The 24,636-nt window shown below is 40.1% G+C and overlaps 4 protein-coding genes across 6 annotated transcripts; 2 read left to right on the top strand and 2 right to left on the bottom strand.

Annotated features, from left to right (window-relative positions):
* Positions 1 to 11,958: 11,958 nt before the first annotated feature.
* On the bottom strand, positions 11,959 to 15,026 carry LOC108654822 (glycerol kinase 3). The gene is made up of 5 exons (XM_018106378.3): positions 14,563 to 15,026; positions 14,298 to 14,426; positions 13,859 to 14,203; positions 12,780 to 13,800; positions 11,959 to 12,720 (listed from the first exon to the last, which is right to left on the bottom strand). Exons 1-5 carry the CDS (start codon positions 14,638 to 14,640, stop codon positions 12,503 to 12,505), a joined length of 1,791 nt encoding a protein of 596 aa, XP_017961867.1. The 5' UTR covers positions 14,641 to 15,026; the 3' UTR covers positions 11,959 to 12,502.
* A 381-nt stretch (positions 15,027 to 15,407) lies between these two features.
* LOC108652844 (cytochrome P450 4p1) lies at positions 15,408 to 17,506 on the top strand. Its single transcript, XM_030391247.2, has 7 exons — positions 15,408 to 15,723; positions 15,781 to 15,981; positions 16,043 to 16,124; positions 16,201 to 16,301; positions 16,366 to 16,636; positions 16,709 to 17,241; positions 17,321 to 17,506. The coding sequence occupies exons 1-7, from the start codon at positions 15,477 to 15,479 to the stop codon at positions 17,482 to 17,484; spliced, it is 1,599 nt and encodes a 532-aa protein (XP_030247107.2). The 5' UTR covers positions 15,408 to 15,476; the 3' UTR covers positions 17,485 to 17,506.
* Positions 17,507 to 17,628: 122 nt separating this feature from the next.
* On the top strand, positions 17,629 to 19,678 carry Dlip3 (Dorsal interacting protein 3). Its single transcript, XM_018106381.3, has 3 exons — positions 17,629 to 17,975; positions 18,217 to 18,342; positions 18,522 to 19,678. The coding sequence occupies exons 1-3, from the start codon at positions 17,915 to 17,917 to the stop codon at positions 19,433 to 19,435; spliced, it is 1,101 nt and encodes a 366-aa protein (XP_017961870.1). The 5' UTR covers positions 17,629 to 17,914; the 3' UTR covers positions 19,436 to 19,678.
* Positions 19,679 to 19,834: 156 nt separating this feature from the next.
* Positions 19,835 to 24,528, bottom strand: Hsf (Heat shock factor). 3 transcript variants are annotated; one of them, XM_018106375.3, is made up of 9 exons: positions 24,291 to 24,528; positions 23,927 to 24,157; positions 22,876 to 22,984; positions 21,674 to 22,806; positions 21,304 to 21,614; positions 21,138 to 21,243; positions 20,936 to 21,013; positions 20,755 to 20,830; positions 19,835 to 20,689 (listed from the first exon to the last, which is right to left on the bottom strand). In XM_018106375.3, the coding sequence occupies exons 2-9, from the start codon at positions 24,137 to 24,139 to the stop codon at positions 20,529 to 20,531; spliced, it is 2,187 nt and encodes a 728-aa protein (XP_017961864.1). In that variant the 5' UTR covers positions 24,140 to 24,157; positions 24,291 to 24,528; the 3' UTR covers positions 19,835 to 20,528. The 3 variants fall into 3 exon arrangements, with proteins under 3 accessions (XP_017961864.1, XP_089118536.1, XP_089118537.1); XM_089262410.1 differs by lacking the exon at positions 20,936 to 21,013 and having other exon boundaries at positions 24,291 to 24,527; XM_089262411.1 differs by lacking the exons at positions 23,927 to 24,157; positions 24,291 to 24,528 and adding an exon at positions 23,341 to 23,550.
* Between the last annotated feature and the right edge of the window lie 108 nt (positions 24,529 to 24,636).

Here is a 24,636-nt window from a genome sequence, read left to right as displayed (position 1 = left end):
CTGTTCGGCATAATGTGTGCGCCGCACGTAGCGTGACCCCAAAACTTGCCACCCCCCAAAAAAAAAGGCAATCAGACTCACGTTTGTGCCGCTGCCAACGTTGACGTTGATGCCACTTTATGATTATTATCAAAAGATTATATTTGCCTAATTCCCAGCAAAGCTCACACTTTTCTGCTGATGTCAGTCGAATGCAGATACCGTGGATCGGAGTGTGAAATAATTGCAAAAAAAAACTGATATTATTATAAATGAATTAATATAAATAAAATATTATAAATAATTTAAATAAATAAGTAAGAATGCTGCTCCACTTCGAGATCCCCTGAATCCCCTTTGAGGCACTGGTATTTAAATTCATTGCACAGGCATATACACACGCACATATACACGCACGCACACATGAGGCAGCAGTCAGTGTTGCCAGACTAGCATATTTTAGACCAGATCAAGCCTATTTGAAAATGGCGTAGCCTATTGACAATAAATAAAATAATGGAATTGACAGAAATTGAGGCTGACAATGCAGAAGTCTTACTCTCTAAGAGAACTGAAGGAGAGAAGATCATGGTCTTCACTTAGTTTTATCAAGCATATGTAATTTTGTAATTTCTCTCTCTCACTCCCCAGGGACTTAGAGAGCTACAGAAGATCATTTCAGTTATTTCTATATGTATGCAGCAGTACTCAGTAATACGAAGCTAGAGTGCTTGCAGCAGCAGGAAGTGTTCCGATTGGTCACATAGGCTCGACTGCAACGGTCTCTACCTGGCATCGGACTCAACACTTGTGAGCGACTTCGGCATTGAATGAAAGTGGCCCTATATAAAGGGCAGCAGCTGTAGCATTTCTTCAGTCGCCCTGGTGGGGGTCAGTCGTGCAGTGCAGTAAATTGAAGTGGGTGATCATTCACCTAAGCATTAGAGACTCGGAGGAAATATTTGAAATAAATACTGAGAAGAAATACTTACAGGAAATACTACTTATAAGATATACTAATAAAAACTACTTATAAGAACTACTTATAAGAACTGCTTTTAAGAAATACTTAGAAGAAATAATTAGAAGAAATAATTAGAAGAAATACTTATAAAAAATACTCATAAGAAATACTTATAAGAACTACTTATAGAAAATATTTAGAAAAAATACTTAGAAGAAATACATAGAAGAAATACTTGAAAAAAAATACTTGAAAGAAATACTGGCTCATTAAATAGATTTTCTTCACTTATGAACTTAAAAGCCTCTATTGATATTGATCACATAAACTCATTGTCCACATTTCATGTTATCCTCGCTGTTCACCCGTGGAAACGTCATAGAACAACTCAATGTGCGAAACCGGTGCTAAGGCGAAAAAGGTCATTGAAATATACAAAAAGCGAGCTGAAAACTAATTAGCAGCAAATGAGGGTTAACTGGCAAATGTGGCTGACAGTTAAAGTTGGCCGGGCTGACAGTGGAAACTGTTATGAAATGTTACGAAATGTCTGAAATGAGTTGGGCTGTATCCAGCAGCAGTAATCAGGCAATCAGTAGGCAAACAGACAGACAGACAGGCAGACAGGTAAACGTTATGCTAGCAGCAATACTAAATTAAAGCCGAGCTGAGCTGAGCTCTACTGAGCTCCGCTGAGGTTTAAACGTCGGTTATTTGGACAAACAGGCGAAGACTTGAGCGCAGACAAAGGCGACATTGAAACAAAACGCTTGGCAACAAGCCACCCCGAGTGTTGGCAAAGGGATTTGAAATAGAAAAAAAAAAAAAAAATTCAAAAACAAAGCAAGAAAAAGAGGGCAACGGGATGAGACAGGACATGCATTAACCAAACAGCTGAGCCTTTGTGTTGACTCATTAACGCACAGGCCATAGAGAGCGAGAGCGAGAGAGAGAGAGAGAGAGAGATAGACTGAGAGAGAGCATAAATGAAACATCAGCCAGCAGCAAGGCGAGCGAGCACGAGTTCTACGTAACGTTTCAAGTGAAATAAATACCCCCAAAGTCATAAAAAACAAACACAAAGCAACAACAACAGCAACAACAACCACCCTCAATGGGTGCCACGTCTGGCAGGCGACATCATCGTCGTCGTCGTCTGCTCGTTGTTGTCGTCCTCGTCGCCACTCGACTTGACTTGAATGGCTTGGCCCTGTTACAACTGCGGCTGCTGCTGCTTCTGCTTCAGCCTGCTTCTGTTGGCCCTAGCTGCGGCTCTGACTCTGGCTCTGGCTCTGTCTCTGACTCTGGTTGCCATTCTGGCTCCGAATCTGGCTGTGTTATTCCGTTCGAGCTTCGTGTTCGGCGTGTGGCAACAATTTTCATTTTCAACGCCACAGCGACGGGCGCAAAAAACGCATAAAATTTTACGAGCCACGCCAGAGACTTGACGCAACGACTCCCATGGCAAAAGTTTAGCTTTCGTGTTGGCCATAAAAAGCCTGGCGGGCTTTATGTACCAGAGCATGCCTCCTAAACGTATGCAGTTGATTTGGAGTTTGTAGAATACTGAACGCTTCAATGGAGTTAGCGCCGCTACTCCACCATCCAGGGATTTGCTTTACCAACCGATGCTCGTTGGGCTGGCTGAAAGGGTTTGAGGTTTAAGTTTAGCCAGAAGTTTTAGGCTAAGCACAGGGAGTTCAGAACGCTTTGGAACTGTGTTCAGGTGATGTTTGCCATTGAGTTTGTCTTTTTCGCTCTCTCTCCGTCTCCCTCTCCCTCTTTCTCTTCTTCGTCCTCTGTTTATGTTTGTGGGCGTTTATTGAGTCGCTGCTTGGCTGGCTTTGTGTATTGGCTGAGCGCGTTAAAGTTTTTGGCCCAAATGCCTTCGCAAGCTCATTGGTGGCAATAACGGTAAGTGTGGCATTAGCCGGCTTGTTATGCAAAGAGATTGGAGCATCGTGAAATTAGCGGTAAATGAGGCTGCTTTGTGGGGCGAGACGTCGAACAGACTCTAACAACATTCACAGCATCGCATTTAGGTTCAATAGGCAGAACGCCAGGATGAGCCAAATTTGTAGGGGCCATGGGGAAGGTGCGCCAACTGGAAACTGTGAAATGAGCAGCACGTGAAGTGAGTTTTAGCAACCGAATTCAAGTATGCTAAATGAAAGCGAATAATAAAGCGTTTCTTTCGAGTGCTGCCGGTGATAAGACTGCCACTAAGGTAGTCAACTAAACACCTATATTTCATGATAAGCAGAGAGAGAGAGAGAGAGAGAGAGAGAGAGAGAGAGAGAGAGAGAGAGAGAGAGAGAGAGAGAGAGAGAGAGAGAGAGAGAGAGAGAGAGAGAGGAATTTTGGATAAACATGGGATATATAACTAAAGATTATCTAACTCTGACTTATTTGACATATAAAAATACTGGTTATTTTACTTTATTATCTCGTTCTCATTCATTTCACCATACATCCGAATGTCTTTCCATGTGAATGCAGCGATCTCATAAACCACAAAAACTGCGGACTTTATTATTTATATTTTAAATAAATTGTATATCCTTAATATATTGTATATTCTCTTTTCTACTCTTCTGTTATTTATTCATTTGATTATATCATATTAATATATACATATCATATCAGTTCATCACAGGGACAGTTTCAACTACCCAACTCTTGCTTGATGTTAGTTAAAGTCAAGCTTGTTAATTTCCCTATATTTACATAGTCTGCAATTTAATTCACCTAATTTAATTATGAATTCATTTTAATTTTTTATAATTCTTCAATTATTTATGGAACGTTTAAAATAAAGACACACTTCTGTCTGTATTCTCCTAATAATCGAGTCTTTGCATAACTGCTTGCTATATTTTATAATGCCTCACAGACTCGAGCACAATGTCAGAAGCTGTTCCGTTCGTTATTTACAATGTTGACTTTGCTGAAATTCTTTTCTTACAGTCTGACACCCATTGACACAATGGTTGGCCTTTTAACGGTTGCTGAGTCCTTACCTCAAATAAATGTGAACGAGCTACAATCAGTAAGGCTGTAAGGACCCACTCACACACACAGGCGCACACACACAATAGCAGCATAAGGCAAAAGAGCAAATAAGAAAAGTAACTAAAAAATTTAGCGCTATGTCAACACATTCACATTCCAACAGGCAGCCCAACGGCCGGGACGGACAGGAGCAAAGGACAACGAGCTGGACCCACAGCCCGGTGCTGTCGCTTTCAATGGCAATTGCCCAAAAAACGACTGAAACTAAGAAGAGAATCGTTGTTAGCCTCGGTCCACTATCCGCAGGCATAGTTGTGGAACAATCCATCAGACAGGAGTCAGTGAAGCGAGGGCGCTGTGGCACAATGCCGACTGTCCGACAGCCAAAGAAAGGGCCAACCGGTTCACAAGTCACGTGTGCCGTCACTCCACACAGCTGCACCCTCGCCCAAGCCGTAGCCCCTAGCAGCTCCTAGCCGAATGCAATTTGTGCTGTAACAAGTTAACACCCGCAGCTAGCAGACTAAGTAAGACGACAGCCAACGAACTAACTATTTTATACAAATAAAAATAGATAAAGAAGATGCAGCTAAGAAAAAATAGAAAATTCTACAAACTTTTCATGTTAGTTTCATGCAGCATACAAATTATTTTGGCCAAAAACTTTTCCACAGTTTCGAGCTTTGGCAAAACTTTAAGCCAGGGCTGCGAGCTGCTGCAAATATTTGCGGTCGATCAGCTAATGATTTGATTTCAGATTCGTAAGCAAAACTGAAGTTTTTTTTAATATAATTAATAAATAAACATTTTTTTAAAAACTAATTTTTATTTTTTAATTTAATATCATAAACAAAATAAACAAGTTCTTAAACTTTTTGATATTTTTTTCTTGTTATTTAATATTTTTTATTTTTTATTTATTTATTAGCAGATTTTTTTTAATTGGGTAAAATGTTCTTTTTTTGATTAACGCAATTTAGATAAATAATTAAATTTGTTTTCTTAATATTTTGAAACAGTTTTAGTTTTTGTTTAGCAGATTTGATTTATTAATTTTAGTTATAAAGTTATGTTAATTTATTGTACAAAATTAATAAAATATCTTTATTTTTGCTTATTCAATTTTTACTATTATTATTATTATTTTTTTTTTCATCCTATTATATTTTTTTTTTTCATTTATTTATTTATTATTATTATTTTTTAATTCAATTTTATATATAGTTTTCTTCAAATAAAAACATTAGTTCACTTCACGACGAATGCAGCCTTGCTGAGAACTTACGAAAAAAAAAAACTGAAAACTTTGTAGCCACTTTTAGCAATGCACCACAGCACCACCGCTCCGCCGCATTAATAGCAGAGATTGTCTTGCTCAGTGAGCTCAGCAAAATGTTGATAAATTAAGACGCAGCCCACAGGCCACAAATCATCGAATTGAACCGCAGTGCGACGAGGCAGCTGCTTCCGCTACCGTTCCCTCTCACTCTCCCTATCACTCACACTCTTCCTTTTCCGCTCCAACTTCTACTGCTTCAACTCATCCAATCTTCATTTGCCTGCACCACTTGAACTGTTTCACTTCAATATGAAATCGATTTTGCCTCTGGCCTCAGTGGCACATGTGCTTTACTAGCGGCTCCTACACAGCTCCTACACAGCCTGCAGAGCCTGAAATGCGCACTGGGCTCCATGTTATCTGCGCCAAGGAGGTGTTCAACCCAAACATTTTTGGTAATACAATTTCTTGGCATTTTCTTTCTTTACTGCGTCGCAGTTGTCGTCTTGAATTTTAATAAAGTTGCCTGTCGCTGTAGCTGGAGGGGTAAAAGGGTTGTGCCACGCCTACTCGCCAGCTTGAACGTTGTCAAAAAGTTGTCGCTAACAATTTTATCAATAAAATTTATGGCGTCTGTCCTATTCGACGGAGTCGACCGAGGGGAACCGAGAACCAAGCGACAATTATTACAGATGATTTTAATACTCTTTAAATGTAAAATTCGAAGACAATTGGAAATGAATAAGCAAATAATGGTAATAAAAATCTAAGAATATTTCATTGGAAATTCATATGCTGAACTTGCAAAACAATTCTTAACAAACCTTATCAAATAACGTCGAGTACATAAGGGAAACGATTTGGTTTTAAATTTTGGATTTCAACTAGAGAGAGAATTATTATTTTAGATTACGATTCTGCAGTTTCTACTGCAGCTTTATGAAATGTGATCAAAATTAAAAATATGTATATTAATATACGTTTCGATTGATTAATATTTATATTAACATATAAATCCCTTAACTGAATTTTTTAGGCTGAGTTCAAAATATAATACATACATACATATAATAATTATACATATATAATTATATGTACTCTGGAATACCAGTTGACAAGATTAAACTCTTTTCCCACCACTTCAAATAGTAAATAAATAATGAAAAACTTATAAAACCTCTTGAATAAATTGGTCTGTTTGGATCTGAGTCGAAAGGGTGTTACTCTAATTGTTTTGTGTTTGCATGGCAATTATATGAAGAGAGCAAGTTTTGGTTTAATTGAAAGCCAAATGCAGCTGCCAAAATCATTTTAGTTATTTATGCAATGCCAACAGCAGTTGCAGCAGTAGCAGAAGCAGCCAGAACCAGCCAGGCTTGAGACGAGAAACGGGCACCCTCTTAAGTGCGAGAGGCGCGTCTAACCGCGATAAGGATGAGTTGTTGCTGCTGCTCCTTCTAGTTGGGGGACTATAAAGTTTCATGCCATTTGCATGGCCAACGAAAATTGCAACCGAGCTGGCAACTGAGAAGCAACTGTGGCTGGTGCTGGAGCTGGCGCTGCTGGTGATTCGGTGTCCCCAAACCCAAGTGGACTCTGTGCTCCCTATGTGACGGTCTGTCGCGACTTCGCCAAGTTGCATAATACATAATTTTGTTTTTCTTTTCAGTGTGTGTGCTCGTTTATTTTTCACTTCTTTTTCTTCAGCTTTTTATGCTATGTGCTATGTGGCACAACAGCTATGCGTCTTCAGTGTGGCCCTCTCGCACCGCCCTCTCCTACCGCTGTCTACAATGTGGATACTCTTGGTTGCATTCATATTTTCACACCCTTTAGGATTATTTCGTGCATGGCATGTAGCATGGCCGTGTGTGCGTCGGCTCAAGAGCTCTGCTCGAGCTGCTTCTGTTGCCATTTGCACTGTAGACGCTGCTTGAATACCCTGTACGCCAGCAAGCTGCAAGGCAATGAACGACGAAGCAGTTACTAATGTGTGAAAGTAGTAAAAATACAAACTTGCTGCTGATCCTTGCAGAGTACATGTTATTAACAGCGCACTGTTGACTAGCAGCTGGCTAACAGTCCAGAGTTAATATGAGAGCTCTTCGAAGTATATAGAGATGTTAAATGCATAGACGGTGACCATCGATAGTATCGACGTTGTGAATTTGTGCGATAGACCGATTAATTTTGTTCGCTTGCAATTTAACTGATCTGCTGGTGTAGGGTAATTTTAAATACTCTCTTCTTTATTGCCTATATATGTATATAAAGCCGAATAATGCTTTGCAGCTCTTGGTACTGGGTATCTTAGACACTATCAAGTTAGCTTGACTAGAGTTTTGACTTGCATTTTATTTTTGCATCTCTGTAGCTTTTTTTTAAAGCAATTTAAATTAACAGCAATGGCGTTCTACGTGTGGTTAAGCGTGCGTGTGTATGTGGGTGTGCGTGCGTATGTGTGGTGTGTGTGTGTGTGTGTGTTTGTATTTGCTTATGCCTCATGGCTGTGACTTCAGTGTGGCAGGACAGGACGCTGCTGTCAGGACTGCGACGGCACGGCGACTGCTCGACGTGCAATTGGAATGCAATTTGTTATGGAAGTTAAGTCTCCACTTGTCAGTTAAGTTTACGCTTGGCTGTTTGACTGTTGTCGCATGCTGCCATGTTGGCATGTGGCCCATGTGGCCCACGTGGCCCATGCCCCATCCGTCTACTCCGATGGCAATGTTAACTGGTGGCTGCTGCTGAGAGCTTGACTCGCCTGTTACAAATAATTAAAGTCTTTAAATATTTAAATTAATTTGCAATGCTGCACAATATAGGTATGTACGTATGTATATGTATACTGTCCATGATAATTGGCCCCAGACGCAATTCCTTGCTGCATAACGAGGCGTATACGTAATATTTTTTGCAGACAATCCTCAGCGTAACAAATGTACAATTAAAACTATACAACAATGCAGCTTTAGCTGTACTAATTGTTTAATTTATTTACATGAATATGGTTTGTCTGTGGTCCGGCAACAAACTGACATAATTGGAACTTTAATACTATTCTGTAGTAACGTTGATCGGAGGAAAATGAGTTGGGCCTGCAGATCCTTTGAGTTCACTATCACAGAATAATCCATAGCCTCTCTCTTATATGTATTTATATACTCCAATATCATTAAAATATATAATTTAATAATTTAAAATATATATTGATTTTTTATATAATATTCACTTTTATGATTATTTAACTAAAACAAAAGACATTAATATTGATTCTCTCCCGTTTCTTCTAGAGATATGATCATAATTATATCATAATCCTTTATACCTTTCAAAGTAAATAATTTGAAAATTCTATTAAAATTCGTGGACTTTTGCTTCTGTTAGACAATCAACAGACGAAACTATAGCATAGAAAATCTTAATTGCCGCACGCAACATTTGGGGTCAGGGAGGGCAAACATTTAAATCGATGGCGCCACTGCCAGCTGGGGGCTGTTAGTCCCCTTGAGAAGCCGTTAGTTTGACATATAGCGACGGCTTAGGCAACTGGGAACTAATGGAGCTGAAGGCCAGAGCATAGTTAAATACAATAACAACAGTTAAATACAGGGCCAAAAAATTATGGTAAAACAGTAAGAGCGAGAGGGAGACAGAGAGAGAGAGAGAGAGAGAGAGAGAGACACATACACACACATGCACAGTCCATTCAGAAGCAGACGATTTCCATGCAGGAAAAATGTTGATTAGAAAATTAATTAAGGTTTTTACGATGCCGCCAGCTTTATGAGTCGAGCCGCTGATCCAGAGTGAAACCAAGTTGAGTCGTCGGGCTTTCATGCTTGGAAAAACTTTCGCTCTGCGAATTTACGATATTTTTATGGCGCGCTGCCATGCGAGGGCGGCTCGTAAAAACTGCGTAAAACTTTGTGCTCGGGACAATTGATAAGCTCGACTGCTGTCAGCTCCTTTAGCCAACGCAGCGCCGGATCCTGCTACTGTTTCTGATTCAGCTGCTGCTTCGACTCCCGCTCCTGCTCCTGCTCCTTCTCCTTCTCCTGCTGCTGGTAAATGATTCAGCTCGTCTTTCTGCTGTTGGCTTTGGGCGCATATGCAGATGAGTTTGTCATAAAACTCGAAAGTAAATTTCGCTCAATAAATAAATTGTACGCCCAATGTGCGAAGCCTTTCCTTTTACGTGGGCGTGGCACAGCCCACGAATTTTATAGCATTTGTTTATAGAGAGCGTTGAAGAAAAAGGTTTCAGGTTTGCCTCGAACTTAACGTAAGCATTGCTATAAAATATGGTTTATGTGGACTTTAATTTGAGTTTATATGAAGAGGTATCTTTATAAGCTTGAAGTGAAAAATATAATATAGATTTTTTTTAATACATTATTGATTTGTTCAAATAAATCAAATGAAGTGTACAAACAATTCACTTCAGCTCGAATCGGGCCTCTTAAATTGATATCCTTTCTGAAGAGCAATCATGCTTCGCATTAATGTAAATAGTTCGAGAATACCCTATATTCCTGTGCTGTGCTGCCCAAGTAGCCAACCACCCGCTTTGACGCGAATGCACCACAACGAAAGGGGCGCACAATAGAAACGGTAACAGCAACAGCAACAGGGGCGGGTTACTCCGATTGCGATTGCACAATGGCTCGACTTGACGAAATCATTATTTCGCCTCGACATTTATTGATGCCATAAACTTGAAGATTTATGCGTGCACCCCCTTCGCGGCTCAACCCAGAGCAGTGTGTGTGTGTGTGCGTGCGTGTTGCATACTGCAGGAGGGGCACCGCAGTGCCAATGGCAATTCGCTGGCAATGCTAAGCCCTCGGTAACCGCACGCAGTGAGAGAAACCCACCCGCCCGGAGTCCGGACGCCGACAATGTACATTGATAGCCCCTGTCGGAATGGGCGATGCCAACTGCGATTCACGTCGCTACGTGGCCATGTCAAATTTTTTGGCATATTGCAGCACAGTGGGACGCATTTGCCATACAGATATGTATATATGTACATGTAGATATGTATGTGTGCCATAGTGTTTCATTCGTGCTCGATAAGTCGCATTACGCTCTCGCTCTCGCTCTCCCTGTTCACCCACACACGTGAAAGAGCGTGTTAATTTATTTAAATTGACTACGTGCAAAGTTTACTTGGTTGAGTCTTGTGTCACGCTCCCGAAACCTCTTCCATCAAGGTGCATTCGGGGGTATGAGACTGTCTCAATGTTTGCACAAATTTCACATTTTACTGCGCTCCGTCGACATCGACGTCGCTGTCGTTTTGTCTTCAAATGCAAACCAATTTGCAAACGTCTCCGGAATGTGTGGCTGAGATTTCAACGAACATAGGCGACCCGCCGCAGGCGCTACTATTTTAGAGTCTATGCAAATATGCATATTTTTGGCTAACTACGACTATCTATTAAAAATTAAGAAATTTTCAATAAGTCAACAAATTTTCAATTTCAGGCATTATTATTATCAAGATTAGGTTCTTATGGATTTTTCCAACTAATTGAGATGTAAATAATAGGCTAACGATGGGAATAATTACCCACTAATAGACAGTTACTGATATAATTACACGTAATATTTAGATTTATGGCTAGATAAGTATCAATAGAATTCATTCAGGAAATATATAAATGTGTTAAACAATTAAAAATCCCGGACCGAAAACTATACTGTACATAAAAATATTCTGATTTAAAAAAAAAATAATAATAATGAACAAAAATAATAAATAGCACATGAATAAATTCCATTAGTGTTAGAATTTTTATACCTTAAATTAAACATTTTTGTATAAACAAGAAAATAATAAAATCGATCGTAAATATAAATAAATATAAAATATGAAAAGTATCAAAATGTGATTGATAAATTCATCAAATTCAAAATTATCTTTAATTAAAGAAAGACATATACATGACATACCCGTGGACCTGCTCCATGCATTTGGCTGTAGCGCAGCTGGCAAACGCGCGCGCATAAAAACTCATTTGAAAGAGTGCCACGACGACTCACACACAGCGACTCCGACTGCGACTCCGGCGCTGTGGCTGGACGACGACGTAGAGCGAAGACAACGACAACAGTTTGCGAGGCTGAGAGTTTGAGTAGCCATTGCAGCTGCACCGGGCTGGGCTGGGGTGGTCTGGGCTTTTGGGATTGGGTGCTGGAGCGTGCGTTCAAGTGCGCATTGCCTGTGGGGCGGTATGCATGAGCACAGCTGCTGCTCCATCTACTGCTGCAGTTACCCGTGGGTCTTGCCAACACAATTCGCGTGTCAACAATAAGCGCAATAACTTAAGTTGCATTCAATGGCTGAAGCCGGAACGTTGCACGCAGCCAATCCCTCGCGCTGAAAGCATCCATTTGCCAGGTGCCATCCGGGTACCACCTGCCTGGCTGGGCTTGGGCTGCCAGTCTCCAGCCAGCTAATTAACTGGCAAATGAATTCCAACGACAGCGCCATATCGCCGAGCTGGCTAAACAAACAGTGTCCACTTGTGCTGCTCCAACTCCTGCCAGCATCAGCTTCAGCTCCAATGAAGTGGCGTGCGCTCCGTCACGCTATGCAACTCCAATGCGCCACTTGCCCAGTGGCAGTTTTTCATCTTAAATTATTCATGCCATTGACAAACGGATTCCTCCACAAAAGAAACCCAGTCCCGAAGCAGGAAGAAATAACTTGAGCGTATTTTCATTTAGATTCTTTTAATGCTTTGGTTGTGGTCTATTCCGATTAACAGTGAATGCGGACAATTAATTTGCTTATTGTATTTGTTGATCCACAGCTTTAACAATTGTCTTTCATTTAAAAAATTATCATTTCAATAAATAGAAACCTAAAAATATTTAAATAAATTGAGCAAAATCATAAATTTACAACAATCTAGGTTAGTTAACTTTTTGCAGTGAGTATAATATATATATATATAGTTACATATATATGTATGTGTAAATATATACCAATACATACACATAAATATAGTTAGTTAGGTACATATCGCGTATATACCAATCACAAAACTTTTGATCTACAAATTAAGCAAACTAAGGAATTACACTAAGGAAAAGAAATATATATAATATATAAATTACTAGCTAGATTAAACCATAAATTTTGAATGCGCTTTTGAACCTACATACATATTTGTTGTGACTAGATTTCCGAAACGAAAAAACTAATTGGGCGCAAAGGCCTGCCGGCAGCACCTAAAAGCATGCGAAATGCGCAGCGCCTAAGCTAAGCGATTGTTCTTTAAAAAACTGGCCAACAACAGCAACGCGAAGGATGTGGTTAGAAACACACTGCCCGGTATTGAGCGACGTATTGGCAAATTGGGATCCCGTTCACGCTGAGCAAACAGCTCCACATCCGAATCATAAGTCTCATAATTATTCCAGTTCAAGCACTTCTTGACCGCATAGTCCCAGCGACGATAAAGCAGTTCGCGACCTGCAATTAAAATTATATATTATAGATGCACAAACACCTTCCGCATGCTAGTCCCTTACGATTCTGAGTAGTTGTGGGTGAGAAGACGTCTGTGGGTGGCGCATACATACGCGTCGCATATGGCAGGGAGACCACACGCATAGTTATGCCAGCAGCTATCATAGCACCCAGACCAGCGGGCGATGTTGTCTGCGGCCGTTCGAGCATCCAGCCAATAATGTCCGCCACAAACTGCACCAGATGAATGTCCTCCGCATACTCGCCGCCAAATGTCAAGACCGGCTGCATGCATGACGGGTCCCAGTTGGGCGTATCTCGCTTGAAGGCCTGCAGCACTTCGTAGATCTGGAAGCCAGTCGCTTCGTAGGCAGCCTGTGTAATGTTCTCGGCCGTCGTTTGGCTGGTCAGACCAAGTATAATTCCGCGCGCATCATAGCGCCAGTAGGGCGCGTATAAGCCATGGAAGGCGGGCACAAAGGTGATCTCTGAACGCTTGGCCGCCAGTCCGCACTCCGCATTGAGCATGCTTGAGGAGCAAGAGGAAGAGATCATTGAGCTCTCGCCCAAAAATGTGTTCAGCGATTCGACAACATTGTCATTGGAATTGATTTCGGTATTGATTCGCAGTCCCTGACGCAGCCAATTAACAGTGGATCCCGCATTGGAAATGGCTCCCTCAAGCGTGAAATGCGTATCTGCTGTGGGTCCCAATTTGTGCGCTATGCCAGTTATCAACCCATTCTCCGACTCCACTCTCTGCTGCGCCGTGTTCAACAGTACAAAACAGCTGTCGTCCAGTGTACAAACATTCTGACCGGCCTTGACGCACAGCTGTCCCAGCAGAGCAGCTGGATGCTCGCCCATTACGCCCGCAATGGGCACGCCCATCAGAGCACCCTGAACAATGTAACCGAAGATCTCTGAATTTGAGCGAATGCGCGGCAGTATGCCCATTGGCAGTTTGAAGAATTTACACAGCTTATTGTCCCATTGCTGTGTGGCGACATTCATAAGCGATGTGTAGTGTGCATTGGTCACGTCTGTGGAATGAACGCCCACATCGACGCCACCAGTTAAATTCTATAAATAATAGTTTATATCAGCTGTAAGTTTACATTAGTTTGGACTGCTTACTCACCCATATCAGCCAGGAATCCAGCGTACCAAACAAGCACTGATCCTCCTCAATGGCCTTGCCCACCGCCGGCACATTCTCCAGCAGCCACTTGATCTTCAGAGCGCTAAAACAGCTACTAAGTGGGAGACCACTGCGATAGCGCAAATAGTTCACATTACGCTTGACATTATGAAGGAGTGACTTTAGCAACGCCGTGCTACGGCAGTCGGACCAACCAATGGCATTGTGCAAGGCCTGACCCGTTCGCTTATTCCATAGCACTGTGGTGCCGCGTTGATTGGCAATGCCCACAGCAATGATGTCATGCGGACTGATTTCCAGTATCACCAGGTTTTTATAGGCTGTCTACACGAACATACATACAAGTGTGAAACGATGCAATTAATAATGGTAGGGGTTATATATGGGTGATATAATCGAAAACTTTTGCATTACGCACCTCAATGCACTCTTGCATGTGCTTCCATATCTCTGCGGGATCGTATTCCAGCCAACCGGCATTATGCACTATCTGCCGCAGTTTGAGCTCGTGATAGGCCAGCACTTCTGCATTTTTTGTCGAGTAAATCTATGAAAATAGACATTGAGTCAGCGTGCGTGTGAGCGTTTGCATAGGTATGTGTGTTTGTGTGTGTAATGGATTGTTGTATGTGCGTTTTGTTTTTGGATTTTGGACTCCCTCGCTCTCTCTCTCTCTCTCTTACCAGAAATCGGCAATGGGTGCTGCTCACGTACGCAACGCCAATGAGTGCTCCAAATCTACCATAGCGGCCCTCGTTCATATTTTGCTGCAATTCGTTGCAAACAAGCACGTGCCGTTTTTTCCAAAGCGGGACGCGCGCAATTTATCGTCGCTCACAATGCTGTTGGTACTGAGATTTATTTGTTGTGGTCACCACACGCCTACGCCTTGCTGACACCGACGACCAGCCGCCCCGAAAACAAAAGTCCTTTGTGTGCACAATTAAATATGATGCATAATTTCACGAAATCAAGTGAGAGTTTTAAATAACTCATTGATTGTTATTTAAGCAGCGGTGCACTAGTGTGACCGCACGCGTATAACTACAAAATACTAAAGTCTACTGTCAATCTGAAAATTGAACGAAAATAAACGAAAAATACAAAGTAACGCAAATATTGTATGAAAGCTAGAAATTTGAATTCAAATTAATTTTAAAATCCAATGAATTTATTCAAAAGGTTACAGTGCAAAGAAACAAAGCGAAATTGCTTTTATTTATTTTTGAATTGGACAGAAAAAACTTGTAATCACATGCATACATGTTTATACATATGCACATATATAAATACAAAACTGATAAAAACCTGTTTTTAATTTGTTTACATTTTAGTTTGCTGGAATGCGGACTTATTATTCTTTTATATTAGATCTTTTGCATAGGCTGAGACTACCCATTTTAAAAAGAATACAGGGCATAAAACTGATTAGTAATGCACAACATGCTGAATTCTTCAATATAAGACTAGACTTGCATGAAACGTATAAGAGTGGATCTCCCACTCTTCTGTTAAAGCTGCTTGGAAGTCTCAACAACAATCTTATCTTGTGTTTACGAGCGAGCACTTGATATTTATAAACAACTTGAGGTCTTATATGCCAGTCGTTCTCGGGAAACAGACAAGACGAGTTCGCTTTGATATGGTCTATCCCTGTATTGTGATTATCGCAGTGTTTATACTGCTATACTGGCTACTTAAGATCAATAAAGAATATTATGTATTGGCTTTTTTTGCGCGTCGAGCTCGAGCTACCGATGGACGCTTCGTGGATAACATTGCCCCTACATTGAAGGGCAATACGATCTTTGGAAACGTTTTCGATCTATGTGGAAAAGACGATGGTAATGAAAATCAAATGTTTTTTATGATTGACTTATTAAATAAATGCTTTATTTTAGCGGGAACTTTTAGGTATTATCGTGATGCGGCTCTCGAAATAGGCAAAAGCTATTTGATCTATGCCTTCGGGTCACCCATGTACAATATTATTGATCCTGTTAATGCGGAATTTGTATTGAGTAACACGACCCTCATAACAAAGAGTATAGATTATGACTTCATGCAGCCAGCACTGCATAAAGGATTGCTGACCTCAACAGGTAGTTCCTCCTTAAGATGTCGAAATAAATTAATTAAAATCCTTCATTGAATATTTTTTAGGTAAAAAGTGGCATACGCGACGTAAGATGATAACTCCCACTTTCCAGCATAATGTATTAGTTCAGTTTGAGGAAATCTTTAGGTGAGTTTATTATACATTTATGAATATATAAATATATATTTTCATGTACATACATATATATATTTTTCTATTTCAGGGCGGAAAGTCAAAAGTTTGTAAGGCAATTCGAGCACGAAGAGGAGAGCATTGTCTCACTTACGGAACTTATACCCAGATTTTCACTCAATAGCATTTGTGGTAATACGCAAGGCAATTCTTATCAATAAATAGTCGATGACTTATAATAATTTCATGCTTATAGAGACAGCCATGGGCATCAATCTGGATGATATGACTGAGCGCGGCGATCGTTATCGCGAGAGCATGAAAATGTTTGAGAAATGTTTTGTGAAAACTTTCACCAATCCACTGCATTATTATGGGGCAATCTACAAACTGTTTCCAATCAATGAGAATATCCCATATTTGAAAGTGGTACACGAATTCACCAACGATATTATAGCGAAGCGCCGGATTCTCCTAGAGGAGGAGCTAAATGAAAGACGCTGTCATCAGTTGCCAGACGATGATATGTAAGTGAACTGTTAGTACTGAAATTTATATAGAATTTAATCTGATTCTTACATCCGTTACCTTATACCCAGATACGTTAACATGAAACGGCGCTTTGCCATGCTGGACACACTCATATGTGCCGAGAAGGATGGATTGATCGATCATGCTGGCATATGCGAGGAGGTCAACACACTTATGTTCGGCGGCTTTGATCCCTCGTCTATTGCCTTGATGTTTACCATTTTTAATTTATCGTTATACGAAGATATGCAGGAGCTATGCTATCAAGAGATATCGGAGCATATACATGATCAGAACAATTTCGACATTAATCAGTTGTCAAATCTGAAGTATTTGGAGCGCTTCATAAAGGAAACATTGCGAATATTCCCACCTGTTCCCATTATAGGTCGTCAGACCTCAGAGGAAACTGTACTGCCAAATGGGCTTATTCTGCCTACCGGATCACAGATAATGATGCATGTCTTTGATCTGCATCGAAATCCCAAGTACTGGGATAATCCGAATGTTTTTGATCCTGATCGTTTTCTACCAGAGAACAGCCTAAAGCGACATGCATATTCATATATACCATTTAGTATGGGTCTGCGTAATTGTCTAGGTAAGTAAATAATCTTACAACATTAATAGATATTCAATTGAATATATATTCAATAAAATTATTTGATTTCTGCCCTTAGCTCAACAATACTTTATGATTCTAATAAAAACGCTGCTGTGCTTTATTTTAAAAAAATTCAAGATTTTGCCAGTCACCACTTCGCAAGATCTAGTCTTTCATATGGGATTGACCCTACGCGTTGCAAATAATATCAAAGTTAAATTTGTCTTGCGAAATAAATAATAAACAAATCAACTGAAATATAGATATTTTGTTTTTTCGTTATTTTTTTAAATATGCTGGCAATGAAAATATACTAAAACCGTATTTAAGCAGTTTAGAAAAAAAAAGTTGGCATTTCTGTATTCATAAGCAACGTTGGCAGCACCAGACACCAATGAGCGTGCGCAGAGCGCGTAAAACAAAACTGAAAAAACAGTGAAGCCGAGAAGACATCGCGCACAGAACGGTGTTTTTACAATTACTACGAGAAAATAAATGTAGCCATTGATATCACTGCGCAATTTAGAGTGTTAATCAATGCAAAGAACGTGCGCCACTATAGAGAGCTTAATTCAAATTAAGCCAAACTGCTGCTGCTGCTATTGCAAACATAAACAAATACAAAATCGCCGTGGATATCAAAGCTGTCAAAATACCAACAAAAAGGAAAATGATAAAACGAGAAATGCAGCGATATTATGCAGAACGTGAGACAACTGGGCCCGAATTCGGTAAGAGAGTTCTTTTTTTTATTTGATAACTACAATACACAATTGAAAACAGCAGAATCAACCCCCCAGCGGCATCACGCACACACAACAGTCTTCCCCTAAAACAGAGAAGACGGCCTAAGGGTTGGTTCTGCCACTGTTGTTGTTGTTATTGTTGTTGCTATTTGAGAAGAACGTAGAAAGCGAAATGTACTGCGACACAGATTTTAACGATTTTTCCCAAAAAAACGCACACACACAGATGATCGCCTTATAAAATTGGTTCGCGCCAATCCTGCCATTTACGATGTGAGCCATCCGCATTACCGCCGAAATCCCGTCAGAGTGGACATATGGGATCGTATAGCTAACGAACTTGGCGCTTCATGTAAGTGATTTCCAAATTTACAATATCAAGAGAGAAAAAATTGGGAAATTTCCAATTAATTTTCTTTTAATATTGTAAAATGAGAATATAATAAACCCTTTTTTACCGTATCTACTCCCTATTTAAAAATCAAACTGTGTCTTTTCTATTTAATCAACCCCATTTTTATACTCAAACAGCACGATTTCTGCAAACGAAATGGAAGAACATACGCTACAATTATCTACAAGAGATTAAGGCTCTGGAAACAGGCCAGGTAAATCCGAATGTGCGCAAGCGACGCTTCACAGAGGATCTATCATTTTTACAAAACACAGCACAAACGTACAATGTGAGAAAGGCGCAGGCCTACATAACCCAGACCAATAATAATACAAGTAATAATAATGGTGGTGGGAGCAGCGACAACGACAACGACAGCAACAGTTTTCTCTACCCAGATCCGGAGCATTTGCGAGTTGATCTAACGGAGAACTATGATATCATTGAGCTGGACGATGATAACAGCGAAGATGGCTCGACACATGCGGGTGGTCACAGTGATAACGAGATTGTGCCTGAGCTCATGGTCATGGAGCCCAAGCCCGACGTCAACTTGCAGGAGTCGATGTCTGTCAATGGAAACGGCAGCACCGACAACCACAACGATACGGAAGCCAACTCGCCGGCCTCCTCGCCGCTGCTCATGCCCATGGTGATAATGGGTAATGTCGATGAGGCGTCCCAACAAGACACTAAGTCCCATGGTCATAATGAAGACATCAAGCCGCAATACCACAATCAAAACGTTAAGACCGAACCCCAGTACAGGCAAAACAGCGCGTTGTCCAATGGCGAGGTGACCATAGAACCTATATATAAGGCAGCACTCACGCGACGCAGTGCACCCGGCAAGGACATTATGGCTAATGCGGCAAAGCGGAAAGCCATGGCTGCTCCTGTACCCCGATTAGCGCCAATCAATGATCCCATTGAGCTCTACTGCCTATCACTGGTGGACACGCTACGCAGCATGCCCAGATCGGAGCGCGAGCGAGTCAAGTTCGAATTTGCTAACATTCTAAAGGACGCTAAGTACAAGGACGAGGCCTAATCTTAATTACAAATCTGTTTCTCTGGGTATTTACGCATACGAACAATTCTAAGTCACATTAAATGTATAATTTTTACATAATATGCAAATTATATAGAATTTTCTAAGACGCTAATTAGACTAAGTTTTCTATTTAATTTAGATTTTATTATTAAAACGATGTTGTATGTTTTTCATATCTATTCAGTTGTATCAACAAAACAAAATAAATTATACGTACGCATTCTAAAATTATTAACAAAACTAATAATTCTTTTATTTTCGACCTAAAGATAACGATTGCTTCAGACTGAAGATGGATCGAAATTTGTTACCAGTTTTTCTCTCAAGGGTTCCAGTCTCCCTTACTCCCATCGCACAGCCAACTTAGAGAGTTAAAAATAAGAATAAAACAAATGGTTTTAGTTTTGTTTGCAGCTCAAACGCTTTCAAAATTTATTTGTATTTCGCATAAGTAGTATTTTTAAGGTATAGTGTATATATTGTGATCGAAACGTTTTAGATACTAATGTTTTTGTATACACTGTCTATTAACTATGTTTTTTTTTTTTTTATATATATATAACTGATGTTCATGCAAAATCCCGACTATTATATGTATATAATCAATATGTGTATGTATTAATTCGATCAAATTAAAACTATTACTCGTTTTCACTTTCGTCAATATAAAATCTAGGTAAACAACGTTTTTAGTCTTGCAAAATCGAATTACATCTAAAAATAATTTTGCAAAACGAAGGGTTAGCTCCAGAAAATCATAGGATCTCTATATATTTTATATATAGGGCGTAAGGCATATCAACAGTAAGATTAATAAATAGTCATGTTAGTTTTCTTCCAAAATAAAAACCATTGAAAACTATTTTAAAAAAAGAACTAAAAATAAAACTCTTAACTTTAAGTTAAATTTATATATAAATATATATAGATATAAACATATATATATTTATATATATATTTATTTACGTTATATATACATTCATATATATATAACTGTGTTTGTATGAAATTATAATATTGTAAAAACAATTTGTTCGCCCATGTTCTGTTTGAGCTGCTGCTATGACTAAGTCTTATTATCTAGAGCTATCTACGAATCGTGGCGCGGTGTATTCAGGACAGAGCTCTGAGTCAGCAGTTCACGTCCATTGGTTGCATCCTGCCCCGGTTTGTTGGTATCATCTGTGTCCAAAATGTCAGAGAGATCATACATATTGGGCTGATATGCCATTAGCTCAGAGCCGCTATTCGCTGTAAATTTCACAAATTTAATTTGACATAATGTAAAACATTAAATATTATGATTGTTTACATACCTTTCTTGTCACAAGTCATGTTGTCATTCAAAAAGGACAGGCCATAGTTATCCATCACATCTGAGTCATTGAAAAGCTGTAAGCGAAAAGCAAAAATAAATAAAATTTGGTTCAATTGTTCTCTAATTGTTTGATCAATTATTTAAAAGCGCGGGCGCAAATCAAAACTAGATAGACGCACCGCAGAGACCTTCAGTAGCAGCTCCTCGTCGGACAGCTGCAATGCGGGATTCCTGGCAGCAACACCTTTCGGCGCAGACTGAATGTTCACATAGAATAGAATATATATATTATGTTATGAATTGACTGATAAGACGGACACACGGACACAGCTCAACAAAAAGCTACAACTAAAAAGCTACTTTCGTCGGAGTGATACTTACGCCCTTTAGCATATTCTGATCAATGGAAACACCCTCGCCGCGCAGTAGATCTTTCAGGGTTTCAAGCTCATCTTGTAGGCTATCCAAGTGACCGGAGACTTCCTCCCTATAGGACGATATTATCGTTAGTTACCGATTCATTATTGGTTTAGGCTTAGTAACTTACACTGCAGGTATTCGAGAATCGTTACCATTATCGCCAGTGTACTTGGTAACTGCCATTGCTTGATGCGGTTGCAACTGTTGTTGGTCTTGTTGGTCATTATTATTGTCCTTGGCAGCTGCGGCCGCTTTTGAAGTCGAGGCCAAATTGGCATCAGCTACCAAAGGATTATCAGGGCTACTGTTGGTCAGGTCAAAGGTGATCGGCATATCGGCAAACTTTCCACTATTTACAGTATTACGCCCAAACTGTTGTTGTTGATCCAGTTTGGCAGATTGCTCATCCATGCCAGCGGAGGACATCAAGGAGTCATCCTATAAAGCCATTATTCATTTAGTCTGTCAATCATTTTTGTTTTTTTTTTTTAACCTACCTCAAATATATTTGTTGGCATATCGTTGCTAATAAAGTTCACATTGTAGAGATCCGCATCATTCGAATCAGGTTCTAGCAAGGAAGGCATACTCGCAGCCACACCCCTTGCCTCCGGCTCTGTCTTGACCAGCACCGCTTGGGGCATATTCACCTGTGACTCGTTTTGCCCATTACGTGTGCGTGAGGATTTTGGAGACATATCCAAATCAACCTGGCCCAGCATATCTAAATTACGGCGCAGTTTGTTCTTCTCCTTAAGCTGCTGACGCTTGCGCGCCTCTTGCTCCCGCACCATGGGCGTGGTGAGCACATTTAACTGCTCATCGCTATTGTAGAGACTATTGGGACTGGGCTGAAATTGTTGCTCCTGCACATGAGTTTCGGGTGCCTCTGTGACGGTGTAGAGCACTTGTTGGCCACCCGGAGAGCAGGGGACGTTGGTTGTACCGTCACCGCTATTCAATAGCTGAGCGGTAATAAAATCTTCGGCGCTCTGATTCGAGTAGTCATAATTTTGAGAGCTGGCAATGCTAGCATTAGAGCGAGGCCGCTCCATAGCTTGCGGTGAGACGCTCTCTCCTTCATACTGCTTGGAATAGGGACTGTTCGGGTTCATGACCTCGCCAAGCAGCTCCTCGCCCAACTCGTGGATAACGGGGCCGCCGCCTTCGCTCTCCGACTCGCTCGCGTTACGCTTGCGAGCATTCTCCGGTGTATCGTTGATCATCAGCTGCATGTGACGCTTCACACCGGACATGTTACGCGATGGCTGTACTATCGAGATCAGAAACTGTATCAGCTTATTGACGATCTGCTGCTGCTTGGCATGCTTCTGGCGTAGCGAGGCTATTTCGCGCCAGAGAGCTTCGTTCTCCTGTTTCATCACCGAGAAACGCGAGTCCAAGTTATCCTGACGGCCTCGCATAGCCTTCACATCGCTTAGCACTTTCGACACAGTCTCCTGCTTCAGCACGCTCTTCTCATCCACGGTCTTGGTATTGGATATCTTGCGCTTGATGTGGTCCAGCAGATAGGGATAATTGCGCTTGAAGCACGGATGCGAAAACTCAATCTCATCCCGATCGAAACGCAGTCCGCCATTCTCAATCGAGGTGATCTTATGAAAGCCATCTGTAATTTATAATAAATAATTAGTTTACTGTCGAGAGCTAGTCAATTAAGCCAGAATTGTTAACTTACACATATTCAATTGACGTATGAAGCTAGCCATGTTGTTATGCTTGTAGTTCAATGGCAGCAACTCACGAGCGAATTGGGCCTGATTTCTAATAATGAAACTGCGTCCATCCTGATATAAAAATATAATACAAAAGAGATAAGATTATAAAAATTATGAAAAATTGTAAATCACAAGCATATATCTATGTATGTATATGTGCTGTATGACAAAAATTTCGTTTACTGAACCTTAAGCTTGAAATATATTTTAAAAAATAAATGGTTAAATAGTTAATGAAAGATAATGTCTAAGCGATAAATATATTGGATGAAAACAAAATAAATTTAACTAAATCAGATTCGAATTTTTATAATCCGCTAATAATCAAAACTAATTAATTTAATAATAAGAGTTGAATAAGAATCCGAATTAGGCTATGCAATTTACTTATTTATAGCTTTGATAAACACAAATTATTGGCTTACAAAATTAGGAGTTCATATTCCCTATCAGACATTAAAACACACTTATGCGCTGATAAGGTTGCCAAAATAAAAAAAAAATTACAACAGGCAAAATATTTATCTAATTATAAAGCCACACACACGAAAAGCGTGTGAAATATGGCAAACAAAAATGGAAAAAGAGCTTGCTTATCTCGGCAAACACTTGGCGAAAGCAAGCCCAAAACAGAATGAGAAGCACTCAGGGCAGAAAAACAAAATTGAATTGAGTTGCGACAGATAGATGAACGGACGGACGGACGGAAGGGGAGAGACAAATGGAAAATTTTCAGAGATGCATTGGATAGAGGGCACGCACGTACGCACGGCCAAACAGCCTATGCAAATTGACAACAATAAAAGTAGCATACAAAAAGAAAAAAAAGAAGAGAGCAATCCTCTTTCATACGTGCGAGCGAGCATACTGACAACAACAACATCAACGAATGTGCAGACAAACGATGACGTAGTGAAAGTCGAAACAGAATTAAATCACCTGCATTGGTGTTGTTGTTGCTATGTCAAATGAAAAAAAAAAAAGATGTAAATAAACAATATGGCGGCCTACCTTGCTCCAACAAATTAAATTATTTGTATCGCTATCCTCAACCAGACGCCAGAGTTTGGCCAAAAAGGCTGGCACTCCGCTGCCTGTTTCTCCAACCGTATGCATGTTGCGACGTGGGCGCTGCTGCTGCTGCTGGTCCTCCTCGTCCTCCTCTTCTTCCGTTGATTCGTGCTTTAGTTGCACGGCCTTAAGGCTTGCACGCGTTTTGGACATATAAAACGTCAATCAGAACTGCTTTACGAAATTTGAAAATTGCAGAAAGAAAAAAACTGTATCAATGAATACGAAATTTTACTGTTGCCACAGTTCATTCCACATCCAGTCACCATATATTTTCTCATATGTGTATGTGTATGTTACCTACCGCAATACTACTTTACAGCTGTTTTCTTGATTTATATGCGTTTTATGAGTGGAAATAAAATGTTTTTCACTTAGTTTACACTTTCTTCTTGTTTAATTTTTCAATCACTTTTCACAATTCGGTTTTTTATATATGTTTTTTAACACTTTTATGCACAGCGTAATTGTTGAACTTCACGAATAAAATAATTTTCTTCCTCTGCACTGTCTATCGCAGTCGGTCTCGATGCTGTCGAGCAAAAACCTATCGAAGACAACGCTGCAGCTATTTATATACTTTTTGAAAGTATCGAGTACTTGCTGGTATATTCTAGTAACAGACAAAAATACAAATGATGCAATTTAAA

The sequence above is a fragment of the Drosophila navojoa genome, chromosome 5 (genome assembly GCF_054131105.1).
Source record: "Drosophila navojoa isolate 15081-1374.11 chromosome 5, UAZ_NAV_1.0, whole genome shotgun sequence".
Taxonomy (NCBI): Eukaryota; Metazoa; Arthropoda; class Insecta; order Diptera; family Drosophilidae; genus Drosophila; species Drosophila navojoa.
This window is presented reverse-complemented; position numbering and strand designations above follow the sequence as displayed.

What these genes read in the sequence shown, in the direction of transcription:
- LOC108654822 (XM_018106378.3), bottom strand. Translation starts at nt 14,640, where the DNA reads ATGAACGAGGGCCGCTATGGTAGATTTGGAGCACTCATTGGCGTTGCG. An exon ending in GCACCCATTGCCGATTTCTG is followed by an intron (nt 14,427 to 14,562) that starts GTAAGAGAGAGA and finishes CTATTTTCATAG; the next exon opens with ATTTACTCGACAAAAAATGC. An exon ending in ACCCACAACTACTCAGAATC is followed by an intron (nt 12,721 to 12,779) that starts GTAAGGGACTAG and finishes TTTTAATTGCAG; the next exon opens with GTCGCGAACTGCTTTATCGT.
- Dlip3 (XM_018106381.3), top strand. Translation starts at nt 17,915, where the DNA reads ATGATAAAACGAGAAATGCAGCGATATTATGCAGAACGTGAGACAACT. An exon ending in GACAACTGGGCCCGAATTCG is followed by an intron (nt 17,976 to 18,216) that starts GTAAGAGAGTTC and finishes GCACACACACAG; the next exon opens with ATGATCGCCTTATAAAATTG. An exon ending in TAACGAACTTGGCGCTTCAT is followed by an intron (nt 18,343 to 18,521) that starts GTAAGTGATTTC and finishes ATACTCAAACAG; the next exon opens with CACGATTTCTGCAAACGAAA.
- LOC108652844 (XM_030391247.2), top strand. Translation starts at nt 15,477, where the DNA reads ATGCCAGTCGTTCTCGGGAAACAGACAAGACGAGTTCGCTTTGATATG. An exon ending in TCTATGTGGAAAAGACGATG is followed by an intron (nt 15,724 to 15,780) that starts GTAATGAAAATC and finishes GCTTTATTTTAG; the next exon opens with CGGGAACTTTTAGGTATTAT. An exon ending in CAGTTTGAGGAAATCTTTAG is followed by an intron (nt 16,125 to 16,200) that starts GTGAGTTTATTA and finishes TTTCTATTTCAG; the next exon opens with GGCGGAAAGTCAAAAGTTTG.
- Hsf (XM_018106375.3), bottom strand. Translation starts at nt 24,139, where the DNA reads ATGTCCAAAACGCGTGCAAGCCTTAAGGCCGTGCAACTAAAGCACGAA. An exon ending in TGCCAACAAATATATTTGAG is followed by an intron (nt 21,615 to 21,673) that starts GTAGGTTAAAAA and finishes ATGGCTTTATAG; the next exon opens with GATGACTCCTTGATGTCCTC. An exon ending in TGCTACTGAAGGTCTCTGCG is followed by an intron (nt 20,831 to 20,935) that starts GTGCGTCTATCT and finishes TTTCGCTTACAG; the next exon opens with CTTTTCAATGACTCAGATGT.